The 13,004-nt window shown below is 30.4% G+C and overlaps 2 protein-coding genes across 4 annotated transcripts in view; both read right to left on the bottom strand.

Annotated features, from left to right (window-relative positions):
* Window positions 1-13,004, bottom strand: part of LOC130900180 (uncharacterized) — a 265,111-nt gene that overhangs the window by 117,772 nt on the left and 134,335 nt on the right. The gene's annotated exons all lie outside the window — the stretch shown is intronic.
* LOC130900184 (uncharacterized) overlaps window positions 1-13,004 on the bottom strand; it is a 77,564-nt gene that overhangs the window by 30,510 nt on the left and 34,050 nt on the right. The window contains exon 2 of the mRNA XM_057810631.1: window positions 11,147-11,745. Coding sequence (XP_057666614.1) covers window positions 11,147-11,695 — 549 coding nt within the window. The 5' untranslated portion in view covers window positions 11,696-11,745. The remainder of the gene's footprint in view (window positions 1-11,146; window positions 11,746-13,004) is intronic.

Here is a 13,004-nt window from a genome sequence, read left to right as displayed (position 1 = left end):
TAGATCGAAAATTATATGTACACGCAACCTACGTATTATTATTATTTAGAACCTCAATACATCTGAAATTATTGCCAACTGCCCAAATGCACAATTGCTTTTATAAACCTAGCTTTAGGCTATGTTTGGAATGTAGCATTTGCAAAACGTCGTTAAAAGTTTGAAAAACTTGGTTTAATATAATCTTATCTTATATTGGTATGTATAGTTTTAGAGAATTTTAGACCTAATGAATTCTTCTAGGGTTTCCCAGGAAAAATTACTATCATTTGTCACCGCTCTAGACCGCATTATCTCAGTACTGATTAAATATATTTATTATTTTTCTGATTACCTGAAGCAGGTCGATTTTTATTCTTAAATTGACAATTTACAGTATAAAAGTATTGTCCCTCTGAATTATAAGTAACCCTCGAAAATTTTAAATAAGAAAGGGGGTCGTGCGGCACCTTGTTGGAAAGAGTCTCTGTTCAACAATATATAAAGTTTTTTAAATTTGGTACAATCGTAACTGAGAAAATTAATTTTTAAGATGTAACATTTTGATAATGTCTCTATCACAAAACATTACGTAGAATGAAGATAAGAATGTCGCATGATATTTAGAATGTAATTTTCGACGTATTCTACAATTTAATTAAATGTTCAAGTTCAAAATAACCTAACCTAACCATTCAAATCTTGACAAAAGCCAAGGCGATTTTGGAATTCTCGTACAAAATTTTGCATGACCTCAGGGGTTACTTTGTAAATTTTTTCCGTTAACCTAACTTTTGAATCAGCAATATTGTTTTCCTCAGCCTCTAGAAGTACATCTTACTATTTTTCATCAGTAAATTGCATATTTTTACCTGGTTTTTTAATATTTTTTACGTGTCCAGTTTCACGAAACTTTTTTTCAATTTTGCTAACTGTATACTGCGAAACGTGTTGACCAGGGTATTTATTATTAAAAATTTAACAAATCTCCTTTTTAGTTCTTGACTTGTTTATTTGGTTCGTTGACTAATATTTTAGTATCGTCAGATTTTCTCCTGATGTTTAGCAACATAGATACGAAAATACCTGATTATTTCTAAAGTATATTTTAATAGACCAGACAATATTGCTGATTTGAAAGAAGAAATTAACAAAATAACCCCTGAGGTCATACAAAATGTACGAGAATTCCAGCATCGCCTCGGTTATTGTCCAGAAGTGAATGACGTAATTTTGAACATTCAATTCAATTGTAAAGTACATTGAAAAATACATTCTAAATAATATATCTTCATTCTACATAAAGTTTTTTGACATTAATAAAGTTTTACATCTTGAAAATCAATTTTCTCAGTTATTATTCCAACAAATTAAAAAAAAACTTTATATTGCTGATTAGAGGACTAAAATCCCTTTTCAACAAGGTTCCACACTACCCCCTTTCTTATTAAAAATTTTCGAACTGTTTTAGGTTTTTTCACTTACGAGTAGTAAGTAATAACGCCAAAATTTTATTTATTCCATACATATGGACCGTATTGTATAGAGTGGATGAAGGCTTGATCCAAAATTTTTATTACAAAAAAATTTTGAAAATCTATTTGAAAAAATGCAATCAATGTCAATTTAATATAGCTGCAAAGTTGATATTGCTTGATAAAACTGAATAGATATGATTAGTACCCATTGATACTCGTTAAAAACGAAATTTTGTACACGAATTCAGTAACTAAACATCTCGAAATACAAGGAATTATTATCATATTGAATAGGACGTTTCCTTGAAGAACATAACTGAAAAGTCTAGATCCACTCTAAGAGAAATGTCATTACTTTAAACTATTTTAAGTGTAAAATGTAGGTATTGAAAAGAAAAGATAAGAAAATATTTTTTTCTGATGATAATAAATTGTGAACGGTAGTAGTTATTTAATGTCAACAATTTTTAGATGTTATGTGCTTTCTGCATTTCTTGAAAAACGATTCGTTACTTGATCTTGTACGTACAGTAACGAGAAACTATAGTTCTCACTAGATGCTGCTCCTATACATAATTCAAATGCGGTTAGAGTTTTCCCAAAAGAGTATTACCAAGATAAGTCGCAAAAGTTCTCTAAGCGACCTAGATTCCCCAATGAGACGACATTAGATTTTCATTTATGCGGATTTGTCAAAAATTCAGTTTACAAATCCATATTTTCGAATATTCAACAACTTTTGCCAAGAATTGGTTGAAAAAATTAGTATCAAAGTGGTAGCTAAACTAACATCTGCGATTATTTTGTGAGATTTTGGGACTTTTGTGTAGTTGATTTTCAAAATTCTTTTAATATCGGAAGTGACTTTGAACATAATGGGTGGCATTGATTAAACAATATATGGCTTTCCTGTGTTTATTTTTTAGATGATAACAAATTTTTAGTATGGATCGTGTGATAACACTGTCCAGCTTCTTATGAAACCATTTCGCAAACCAAATACAGTGGCGTTCTTACGTAATACGTGGATAAGTTCGATGAAGATTTGTAGAAAAAATCCATGTTATTAGTACGGTCACAAAAGTGTGAGAACCAATATACACAATAAATATTTTTTTATTTAATGTTTCAGAAACAGGTATATTTGGGAAAAACAATATGTTTTTATCAAATTTGTGTTTTAACTGATCACTTGTTGCCTAGTGATCAATGACACACCGAAACACAAATTTCAACTTACACAAATGTGATTTGATAGAAACATGTTTTTCCACATAAACCTGTTTCTGAAACTTTAATTAATTAAAATCACTTCTTACCCAGTGATCACTGATACCCCTGATTGAACATCTGTTTTATAATGTCATCTAAATTGGAACACATCAATTACAATAAATCTCTAAACTATTCTTCAAAAAACTATATGTATTTTCCGATGTCTTAAACCCTTAATAAAAGCAGTATTGGGAAAATAAACTCAGCCATATTTATATATATATAAAACTGTCAAACCTCTTCTCATGAAGAACGGATTAACCGCCTGGTGGTCCTGTACGGAGAAAGTAAAAACTAGCGGGCAGTTGGGTTCAGCGCCTCGCGTGACTTACAATCAGAGAGTCTATCTGTACGACATTAACTAGAGGCCTTGACGCATTAATGGATCTTCCACCTATGAACCCAATGATTCAATTCAAAGCCATGAGGACAGAATACAGGCGGGATCTCCTCAACGAATAGCATACTAGAGCAACAAGTTACGCGAAAATCTGGACGCAATATAATAATAATTATATTAATAATTATACTGATAATTGTGTTCAATGTGATCAAATGGCGCCTACGACTGTTAACAGTAAGGCCTTGGAGTCACATATCACTGACAAAGAGTAATGGACCAATGGCTCTAAGCCTTCACCTGTTACACAGATGGCTCCAGGACGAATAGTTTGGCCGGAGCAGGCTTCTGCAGAGGACACCTCAAAATAAGTTTTCTACCATACTTAGCTGACGCCATAAAAACAGAGCAATCTGAATATGATCAGATAGCAGAGCCGTCGAAGAAGCCATAACGGCTAAAATGGTATGTTGGAGTACAAAAATGTCATACGAGAATGAGTGAGCGACAGCAGTTGCAAGGTCCAGCTCGTTTGGGTACCGGGTCACTCTGATAATAATGGTAAAAATGAGGCTTGCACTGTAGGGGTCAAAGAATTCATTTTAAGTGGCAAATTTCTAATTAATTTACTTTTTTAGTTACCATAACAACAAAAAATATACTGATGTCACATTACTAATGAAACCATTTTACACTATTAGTTTTTATTACAATTTTTTGTAATGGTAACAGTAATAATAATAAAGTATTTCAAAGTGTAGTTACGGATAAAAACATCATAAAATGGATATTTGATTTTCAAGCTACTTATTCAATTTATTTTTAGATATAAATTAGATTCAAAGTTGATACTTACATTGTATTAAATGTATAAATGCACATTGTATTTGCATAATTGATAGAAGACATTCAATTTCATTTTATTTAAACTATATTATTGATAAATGATAGACGGATTCAATACCAAATGCTTATCAAAATATTACAGACCATCACTTATCTTCTGATTTCTCTTGTATCGGTTTCAAAACATTCCTGTTTTCTACGAATGCTTTTAAAATGTCTAGCTTGAAGATAAGCTTGAAAAAAGAATAAAAAACTCCTCTTTAAAAATTCCTTAGATATCAATTCAAACAAATGATATTGATTTATGAGAGTACGCAGTTACTTATAAACAAGATTGTACCATTAGTGGCGAGCGTATCGGAGACGATTGAATATACATATCATAATATCCAGAGTTAAACATTTTTTATATTATTGTTTAGATTAGAATATGAATTTAATGATATACTATAGGTAATAAACAGCGTAAACAACAAGTAATCCACCTTATATATAAATATTAATACGCGGGTTGAGGATTATTACGATTTTCTTTTGATTTTGAATATTATTTAGCTCAAAATAGTACATATGCCATGGTTTATCAGGGAAGCTAGATGGTTTAGAAAGAAAGGCCAAAAAGAAAAACTTCAAAATGTCGAGTCTGAAGACCAATACAAACGATGATAAACCCTTAAAAATATAAAAAGTTTGGGAACTTCATGTTGAAGGGGCTTGAAATCGATTTTAATTAAAAAAATGCAGGACAAGTGGGGGATGAGCTTTGTATAGTAGAGAGAAAAAATAGATATATTAAGCAACAAACGCCAATTAAGAATGTTACCCCAAAAAATTATTATAAATTTGGAGCTCACATAGAAGGAGCAAATAATTAAGAATCAAATAAAAGCGATCTCAAAAGCAGAAAGGGGAAAAGGAATGAAGAGTGAGGAAGAGTACAATCGAGACGACAGTAAGAAAATGGATAAGGAAATTGCTAAATGGTATAATGCTTATTGTCCAAAAATTGTTACAATTTGTAGACAAAAGCTTGAAAAAACTAAAAAAACAAACATAAAAATAACTATATAAAGATAGAACAAATGAAATAAAATTTCAATATACAGAATATACAGAATAAAACCACAATGAGTAACTAAATTATAGGTAACAGTAATAGGTAATAATTAGTAGATAAGTCCATAGCAAAAATTAAATCAGTATGCAGCATGTCCAGAATTGAATATTATTATTAGAATAGAGAGTTTACAGAGTAGAAGGCACTTTCCAGTAAATATGCCTTCAAATTATTGCGGAATGCGGGAAAAGATGATATCGATTTGATTTCAAATGGCAAGTGATTGTGCATTTTTTTGTATTGTAAAATATTGATCCCTCAACTAATTCTGAACGTGGAGTAGGTAGGAAAAGATCTTGCTCCGCGTTTCTTAGTGGATAGCCGTGCAACGATCTTACTGAAATTGGAGAAGCGTTCTTACTAATTAGGCAAACGGATTCAAAGATAAATAAGGAAGGAAAAGTCAGAATTTTTAATCTTTCAAAGAAGTCCCTGCAGTGAGCCCTGCTGTTAATTCGAGCAAATATCTAACAGTTCTTTTTTGTAGTTTAAAAATTCGCTCAAATTGAGTCGCACCACAACAAGCCCTAAAAATTTTACAGATTCAACGACGTCAATGGTGGTGTTATAAATAGTATAAATATTGAAGCGAGTACAAGAAAATGTAAAACTAACGAAGGGTTAAACGAAAGATCGAAGTGATATAATGAAAGTCGGTACTTGAAATGTAATGTCGACTTTTGAGGAAAGAGCTTGGTGGAATCTAGTAATCAAAAAAGAAGTACAAAATAGACATTTTATCCTTGCAAGAAACATAAATGAGCAGTTTCATCAACTTTACCGGGTAACTACAGGGAAATAACAATAACCAATGGACATAAACCTACAGAAAATGAAGAATTAACACATACATGCGAGTTTTATGGCAAGCGCACTAGAGAAAACCCCAAGGTATGATATATAGGTGGTGGTAGGAGAAAAATGTGAGAAATTACAGAGGTATTAACGTAAATATAGATCACTTTTTAGTAGTAGGAAACATCAAGCAACTGCTAGCAAGAATACCGAATGTAACCAGTAGAAGGAATAAGTATTATGTATCAATAATACAAGAAAACGGGGTGAGAGGAAATAATTTTAAAAGAGTTTTATTTCATGTTTTATCGAATTTTCAATTATTTTTAATCATTTTAATTTTAAGTCTTCTGATAAAGTTTCTAGTAAAAAGCGCAACGTCAAGATAAAATAAAATCCAAATAAATAATTAACCTAAAAGCTCAAGAAGTTTTAATAAAATATATATATTTACTTGAAAGGTTGAAGAAACCAAGGTTTGATCGATCGGAGCGTCCGCCACTCCCAATACGTCCAAATAACCAGGTCATATAAATAATTACTAACAGGCTAATTTTTTGAGAGTGACTTAGTGAATATGTGTATAATGAAGTAATTATGTTGTCCTAGAAATAAAGCGGTATGTTTTCCCAATCCTACACGCGTAACCTGTCAATTTCACGGTACCACTTTTTTCATCAACAACAACTTAATTAAAATTGGCAGCCGTAGAGTATAATGCGGGGAATTTCGATTCTAATACCATTTTTCAAAAAAGTGGTATATATTGCTGAAAATATATTTGAAAAATAACTCAACGGGTTCTCGCATTTAGGCTATGTTTCGAAAGAGATGTTAAAAAAAATTCTATCACACAAATATCACTTGTATTATTTTAATTTTTGATGAAGATTTAGATAAGAAAAATGTTCGACGCGGTAGTATGCACAAGCATACATTAATTTGAATCAAAAATAAAAAAAAATGACAACTGTTTGTTTTACAGTTAAAAAAATTACAACTTTTTTGGATATCTCTTGTCGTTCTTGGAATATATCTGAAACCCGTTTTTGATGGCGACGTAAATCGACTCCTTTCCTTTATAAAATTCTAAAATCCGTGATAATAAATGCAGATATCATTTAATTGATGGGTTTTATACATACTTTGAAGAATATACCGACAATTATAGTAAAATCTCGAATTACTTACTCCAATGAATTATATCTACAAAAAAATAAACATAATTTTTGAAAAATACAACAAACCTAGCGTGAAGGTTTTGGAACATGATCTGAGAATCGAAGATAACGAAACACAGTATGACATAAAAAAAGAAAATCACTCCATATAATTTAGTAAATTATTACGAAATTCAATTTTAAAGAAACATTTGAAGAATTTTTAATTAAAGACTGAACGAGAGATGAGTGACTTTTATCAAGAGACAAATTTTCAAATTAAATTTTGATCAGTGATATGAAGTATCATCTGATAATAAAAGAAAAGAGTGATCGACTCTCATCTTTCTTGTTACCACGAGTAAGCTGATACTAAAATTATGTTGTATATTTGTCAGATCAACAATAATTATTACGCCTGTGGACTATGCGAAGCATTTTTGTACCGACATCTTGCATGCTTCTATGCGATCTTCTAAAGTCTGTGTGATTACTTATGTCAGAATTGTTTACAATTATATCTGGCAATAGAATTTCAGTTTTCAATAGAGCAGGAATAATAACTACATGAAATTTTAAACAAAGTTTAGATTGAAATTTAGATTGCTAAACTTAAAACAATGGATAGATTTGTTTCAACTTTCAATCTTAATGGCTTATTACCATCTGGTGAAGCGTCAAAGTTTGTGGCAAAGATCAACAGCGTTCATTTTTTGGCATCCCTTACAGATTTAACTTTCATTTCAGTGCCTAATTGAAAGCCCAAATAAAATTGAAATCGGCCAATTCAACTTTTAAATTAAGTATTTATAAATTATTAATTAATTAAGTAATGACAGCTTACTATTTAGCACTAAAGCAACACGAATATTAACCGATCCTTTGTTTACAAAATTTACTTAACATTTAAAGTCCCTCAGAGAACCCGAATATATCAATACATTAGATCAGTATAATGATTCTTTGGCCAATGCACTTGAATGTCAATAAATTTAAAATCATATGGGTCCATGAAGTTTTTCAAATTATAAATATCTATTGGTAATTACGATAATATCAGTATTCTCTAATTTGTTTTCTATGGATCTCCAGTCAAAAACAGTAATTGTTGATTATGTCTTGCGGCGTCACGAATCTGATTAGAATCCAAATGTGTTCTAGATGCATAACATAAGCTTTATAATATAATGACTGACTATTCATCAGATTACATTGTTTTGTTAATCAATTTCATAATCATTCTTTGTCAAGTCTTTGTTGATATATAATTAAGAGATACGACGTCATCGTTTATTTTGTTGAATGACAACACTGTCATTTAGATGGTTATTTTAATTATGTATAAAGTTTCACATGGCTTCCAAATATGAAATTTTTATTTCTTGACAATTACAAGATGATGAAATATAACTGAGTTATGGAAAACAATTATGGATAACAAGTAATCAAATGATTATTCTATAATTAATTTATTCATTTCAATTAACCAAAGCCTATACTGTTGTTCATTTCATTTCATCTTACCTAGTCTTTTAATTATTTACCTATACATATGCGTGGAAATGTACTGGGTTAGAAAACAAATTAGCCAAATACTGCAATCATTCTTACTGCAAAACTTTCAAAAATACTCCAATGAAAGTTTCGTCTAAGAATATTGGTCGTACAACTTAATTTCCAATGAGCCCAAACATTAATTTTTTATTGAGGTTGAGTGGGACCTTCCCTCATCCCGCTTAATATCGATAATTGTGTCGATTTACCTCATTATTCAACAACAGCTTAGAATCATCAGAAGACAGAATGTTCTATACCAGAATGTTTCGGTCTCTTTGAATACGATAAGTTCGTTATCAAAATGGAGGTCAGATAGTGTGATAATAAGTTTTGGTATAGTGGTGGCAGTAAACAGGGTATGAATATGACCAACGCTTCCAGAAAATTCAACTTGACTCTAGCTCATTTATTTTCGTGATATCTCAAAATATAAAAAGTATCTACGTATTTTTTAGTAGACCATATACTTCATGGGGCACTGTATGTAAAGATTCAATTTATATTAATATTAATTAATACCTGGTACTTTCATTTTCATTTATCCACTAGAGAAAGTTTTTCGATGAGTATTATATGGTTGTTTTCCTGTAATTTTTTCTCTAATTTACTCACGCCACTTTGCGAAATGAGTGTCAGACCGGAATATTATTCTCTGAATAGATGCGTAACTTCAGTTCATGTTCTCGCTCTATCTTAATATCTATTCATTTGTGAAGTTTTATTTCATATATCAAAAACAAAAATAACTGTTTCGAATTATAATCCATCTGAATATCGGAACTCTTGGGTACGGCACTATTAACACGTTTTTTTTATACATCTGCCATACGGTTAACTGCATCGTTTTGGAACTCAGTTTCCATACGCTTCCCTGTGGATCTCCCCACCGCAACCATCAGTTTTCAACGTCACTACAATGATTTCCTCACATTCATCGCCTTTTACTTTTTAAGCAAAAAGCATTTTTTCTTATCGCAGTCTTCAAGCCGTGCTCACGTTTTCTCGATTCGAACCTAACGATTGTACACTCTATATTCATCAAAATTTTGATTACTCTTATCATTTATCATTGTCTACTCACAACTAAGTTCTTAATTAGAGTGAAATCTAGTAATCAGTGCCCAACTATCCTCGACTACATCACTTCGTAAAAAAAACCTTAAAATTAGAACATCATTGTACCTGCGCAACTATAAGAAGCCCTTGAATGTTCACCATATTTTCCTTCAAAACATATATTGTTGGTTTTTCATAAAATGATAATGTATACATGTTGCCAAGTATCAAGGTATCGTATGTTAATTTAATTTTATTGCGATTGAAAATAAGTATAAATTTAATATTTAGCGGTTATGTACGATTTCAAACACCTAATTGAAATAGTTTTTGTTAGGGGGACAGAGCCAAACGTTATCTAACGATGATGATCATAAGTTAATATAGTGGAAATTACAAAAGAAATTGTGGGTGGCTCTATCTATTGAATAACCATTTAACTATGTTCAGGATGTTTTTGGAAAAAGTTGGCTATCACCAGACATTCTAGGAGGCTCTACGATGTTCTAGATCATTACAAGAATATATATATATATATATATATATATATATATATATATATATATCAGGGGTTCACAGCAGAGAATAGAGTTGAATATTGGAGACACGTGACTTGGTATCAGGTTAACTAATGTTCAAAATGGTAGTTACGAAATTGTTAATAGTGTTATAATTAGTGTATAAAGTAAGATTTAATAAAGTGTTAATTAATTCATTTTTACCATTTTATCAACGACCCCGGCCACGAGTAACAAAATAACAGTATTTGCCTAACTAAATCACGACGTAATATATATAAATTAGGACAACTTGTGAAAAAAATTTATTTGAGCTATTTATTTTATACCAAATTACCGACTCTTTGTATTATACTATTCATGTTACAAGGGTCAAGTCCTTCACATTCAAGTTCTGTTCTCATTATTTGATGAAACTTATTGTGAGATATGACTTTCGATCCTCAATGTTATTTAATATAAGATTAGACGTAGATCTGATGGATCTACGTAGCTACCAAGAAATCTACAAATGTAAATATTTCTTTTGAATTTGTATAATATTCATTTTATATTGAAAGCAATATTATTTAGATTTTTAGGTTTTCTAGACCCCACGCTCCAAAAAATTCTTTCTTATATTAAGATTTCAGATGCCATTGCATACAGAGATTAGGTCATGTCAGATTATGTCAGAAATTTAAATTAGTTATAGTTAGTGGTTGGTAGTAAATAGTCAAGCAAGAGATTTACATATACCATAATTATGTGTCTTCATTCAACAGAAAGTATCGTAATAATTTTATCTTCTTAGTGGCCGTTACTGTATTCACTGAATTTTAAATTCTACCGTTAACTTGCAACTTTTTTTAATAATGCTGACTCAATTTTTACTTACTGAAGGTACAGTTTTGCTAGCACATTTTTTAATTTAATACTTTATCTCAATCTAACTGTATTCATCTAGTAAAAACAACAAACTCAATGAAACTATTAAATAAGTACATTTTTTCGATTAATATTTGAGTTAATATGATTTGACTTACCTTTCTTCTTTTTTCTTCAGAATTATCCTGTTGCCAATAATCACCAATTCCCAATAAGCAATCGTCGCATCTACACACATCACCTGCTTTTTGAGAATTAACGGATCCAAAAGAGCTAGCGGAGTCGGCGCTATCAGTTCTCACCAACTGCCTACCAGGATGACCCAGTGATGCTTGTTCCATTTTTGCAACCAATATGCTCTCCATTAAATTCTTGGGATTTTTACCTGATGGAGGAGAGTTTATTGGTATAACGTGTGATTTTAATCTGGAGCAGTAGTTGGGGGATTCTGAATGAACAGTGTTAGTTGAATTTTGATTGGCATCTAAATATTGAGAGTTTTTTGCTATCAAGTTTTCACTAGCTTCTTCACGTTCCTCTAATAGTGGTGTTGTAGGAATGGAGTCATCCATTATTTCCAAATTATTTGATTTCAAGCTGAGATCCAGATTAGAAGGTCTTACTGAAGCTCGAGAAGTGATTTTCGACGACCCAATATCTTGTGTTAATGATATCGAAGAGTTGTTATTTGATGCCATTTTCGACATACCGTAAAGTCATAGTTCAGTATTTATTCAATGATAATACGCAGTTGTCACTAGAATATTTGTAAATTATTGTTCTGATATTTTTGATGGCATGTTTTTTTTACACGTTCTAACGTATGAAATAACTGTACGACCTTCGGTATATTTTGTTAGCATTCTTATAACTTAATTGTTTCAAAGAATATGATTCATATATTTTTGTTAAATATTTTTATAAGACGGAATATATAAAATCATATACATGGTTTCATAAAAATTTGCCCGGAATGGTGTATCGAATCGGTAACATTTTGTTTTCTCTAAATTAGTACAACCTTTTCTGATATTTGTGTGAAATTCGAACGTCATATGTCACTTACTTAGCTTGGACGCATATTGAGCTGTATAGCAAGATCCGGGTAGCGCAACGCAGCATAACAAAGTGCAGCAACGGCAAAAAATCTGCGTTGCCCAGTTTACATCGCATATTGAAAAGCAGTGTGTCATGTGTGTGATGAGTATGTTTTCAAAATATTTAGATTTGAGACATTTCTGAATGAAATTAAAATGCAAACCTATATTTTTAATTGCTACTTCAACAGAAAACAATGTAATGCATTACATAAACATGAACGAAATGAAAAACATGAATTTGATTTCAAAAACACCAAAATATTAACTCAAGAAAAAATTATCAAACATTAACAATCAAAGAAATGATCTTTATAAAACAAAATAAATTATCAGTTAATGATAAACAAGGTGTAAAAAAGTTATTATAATTTAATCAATCAAATTTTCAAACTCATTTTTCTTTAATTATCTAAGATATGTATATTGAAATCTAATATTATTCATCTCTATCACATTGTGATATTACTTTTTGACATCTGAAAAAAAATTTTGCAAAAATTTTATTCAATTTATATGATATTTTTTAATAATTTTATATATAATTCTTGAGAAAACTGTCTTAAGCAAATTTAATATAAATCATTCTTTTTCTGTTATGTATATGATTGCATTACTGCTGTACCAAAAAATTAAATTGAAAACGAAAATAAAAAATTTTATTCTTATCAAAAAAAACTTAAATCTCAATCGAAATCTAACAAAATAATAAAATTAATTTTCTTGGTTACATTATATAAAATTAACAATACTTTAAGAACAGAACGGTATACAAAACCTAATTGGTTCTTATGGTATTTGAATTTCATTTGAAGTTTAAATCATGTGATCCTTTGTCAAAACGATCAGTTTGGTTGATAGATATATCCAACTATCAGATTCTGAATTTAGATGCGAATTTAGATGCTTAGATATTCAA

This window comes from Diorhabda carinulata, chromosome 12 (genome assembly GCF_026250575.1).
Source record: "Diorhabda carinulata isolate Delta chromosome 12, icDioCari1.1, whole genome shotgun sequence".
Taxonomy (NCBI): Eukaryota; Metazoa; Arthropoda; class Insecta; order Coleoptera; family Chrysomelidae; genus Diorhabda; species Diorhabda carinulata.
This window is presented reverse-complemented; position numbering and strand designations above follow the sequence as displayed.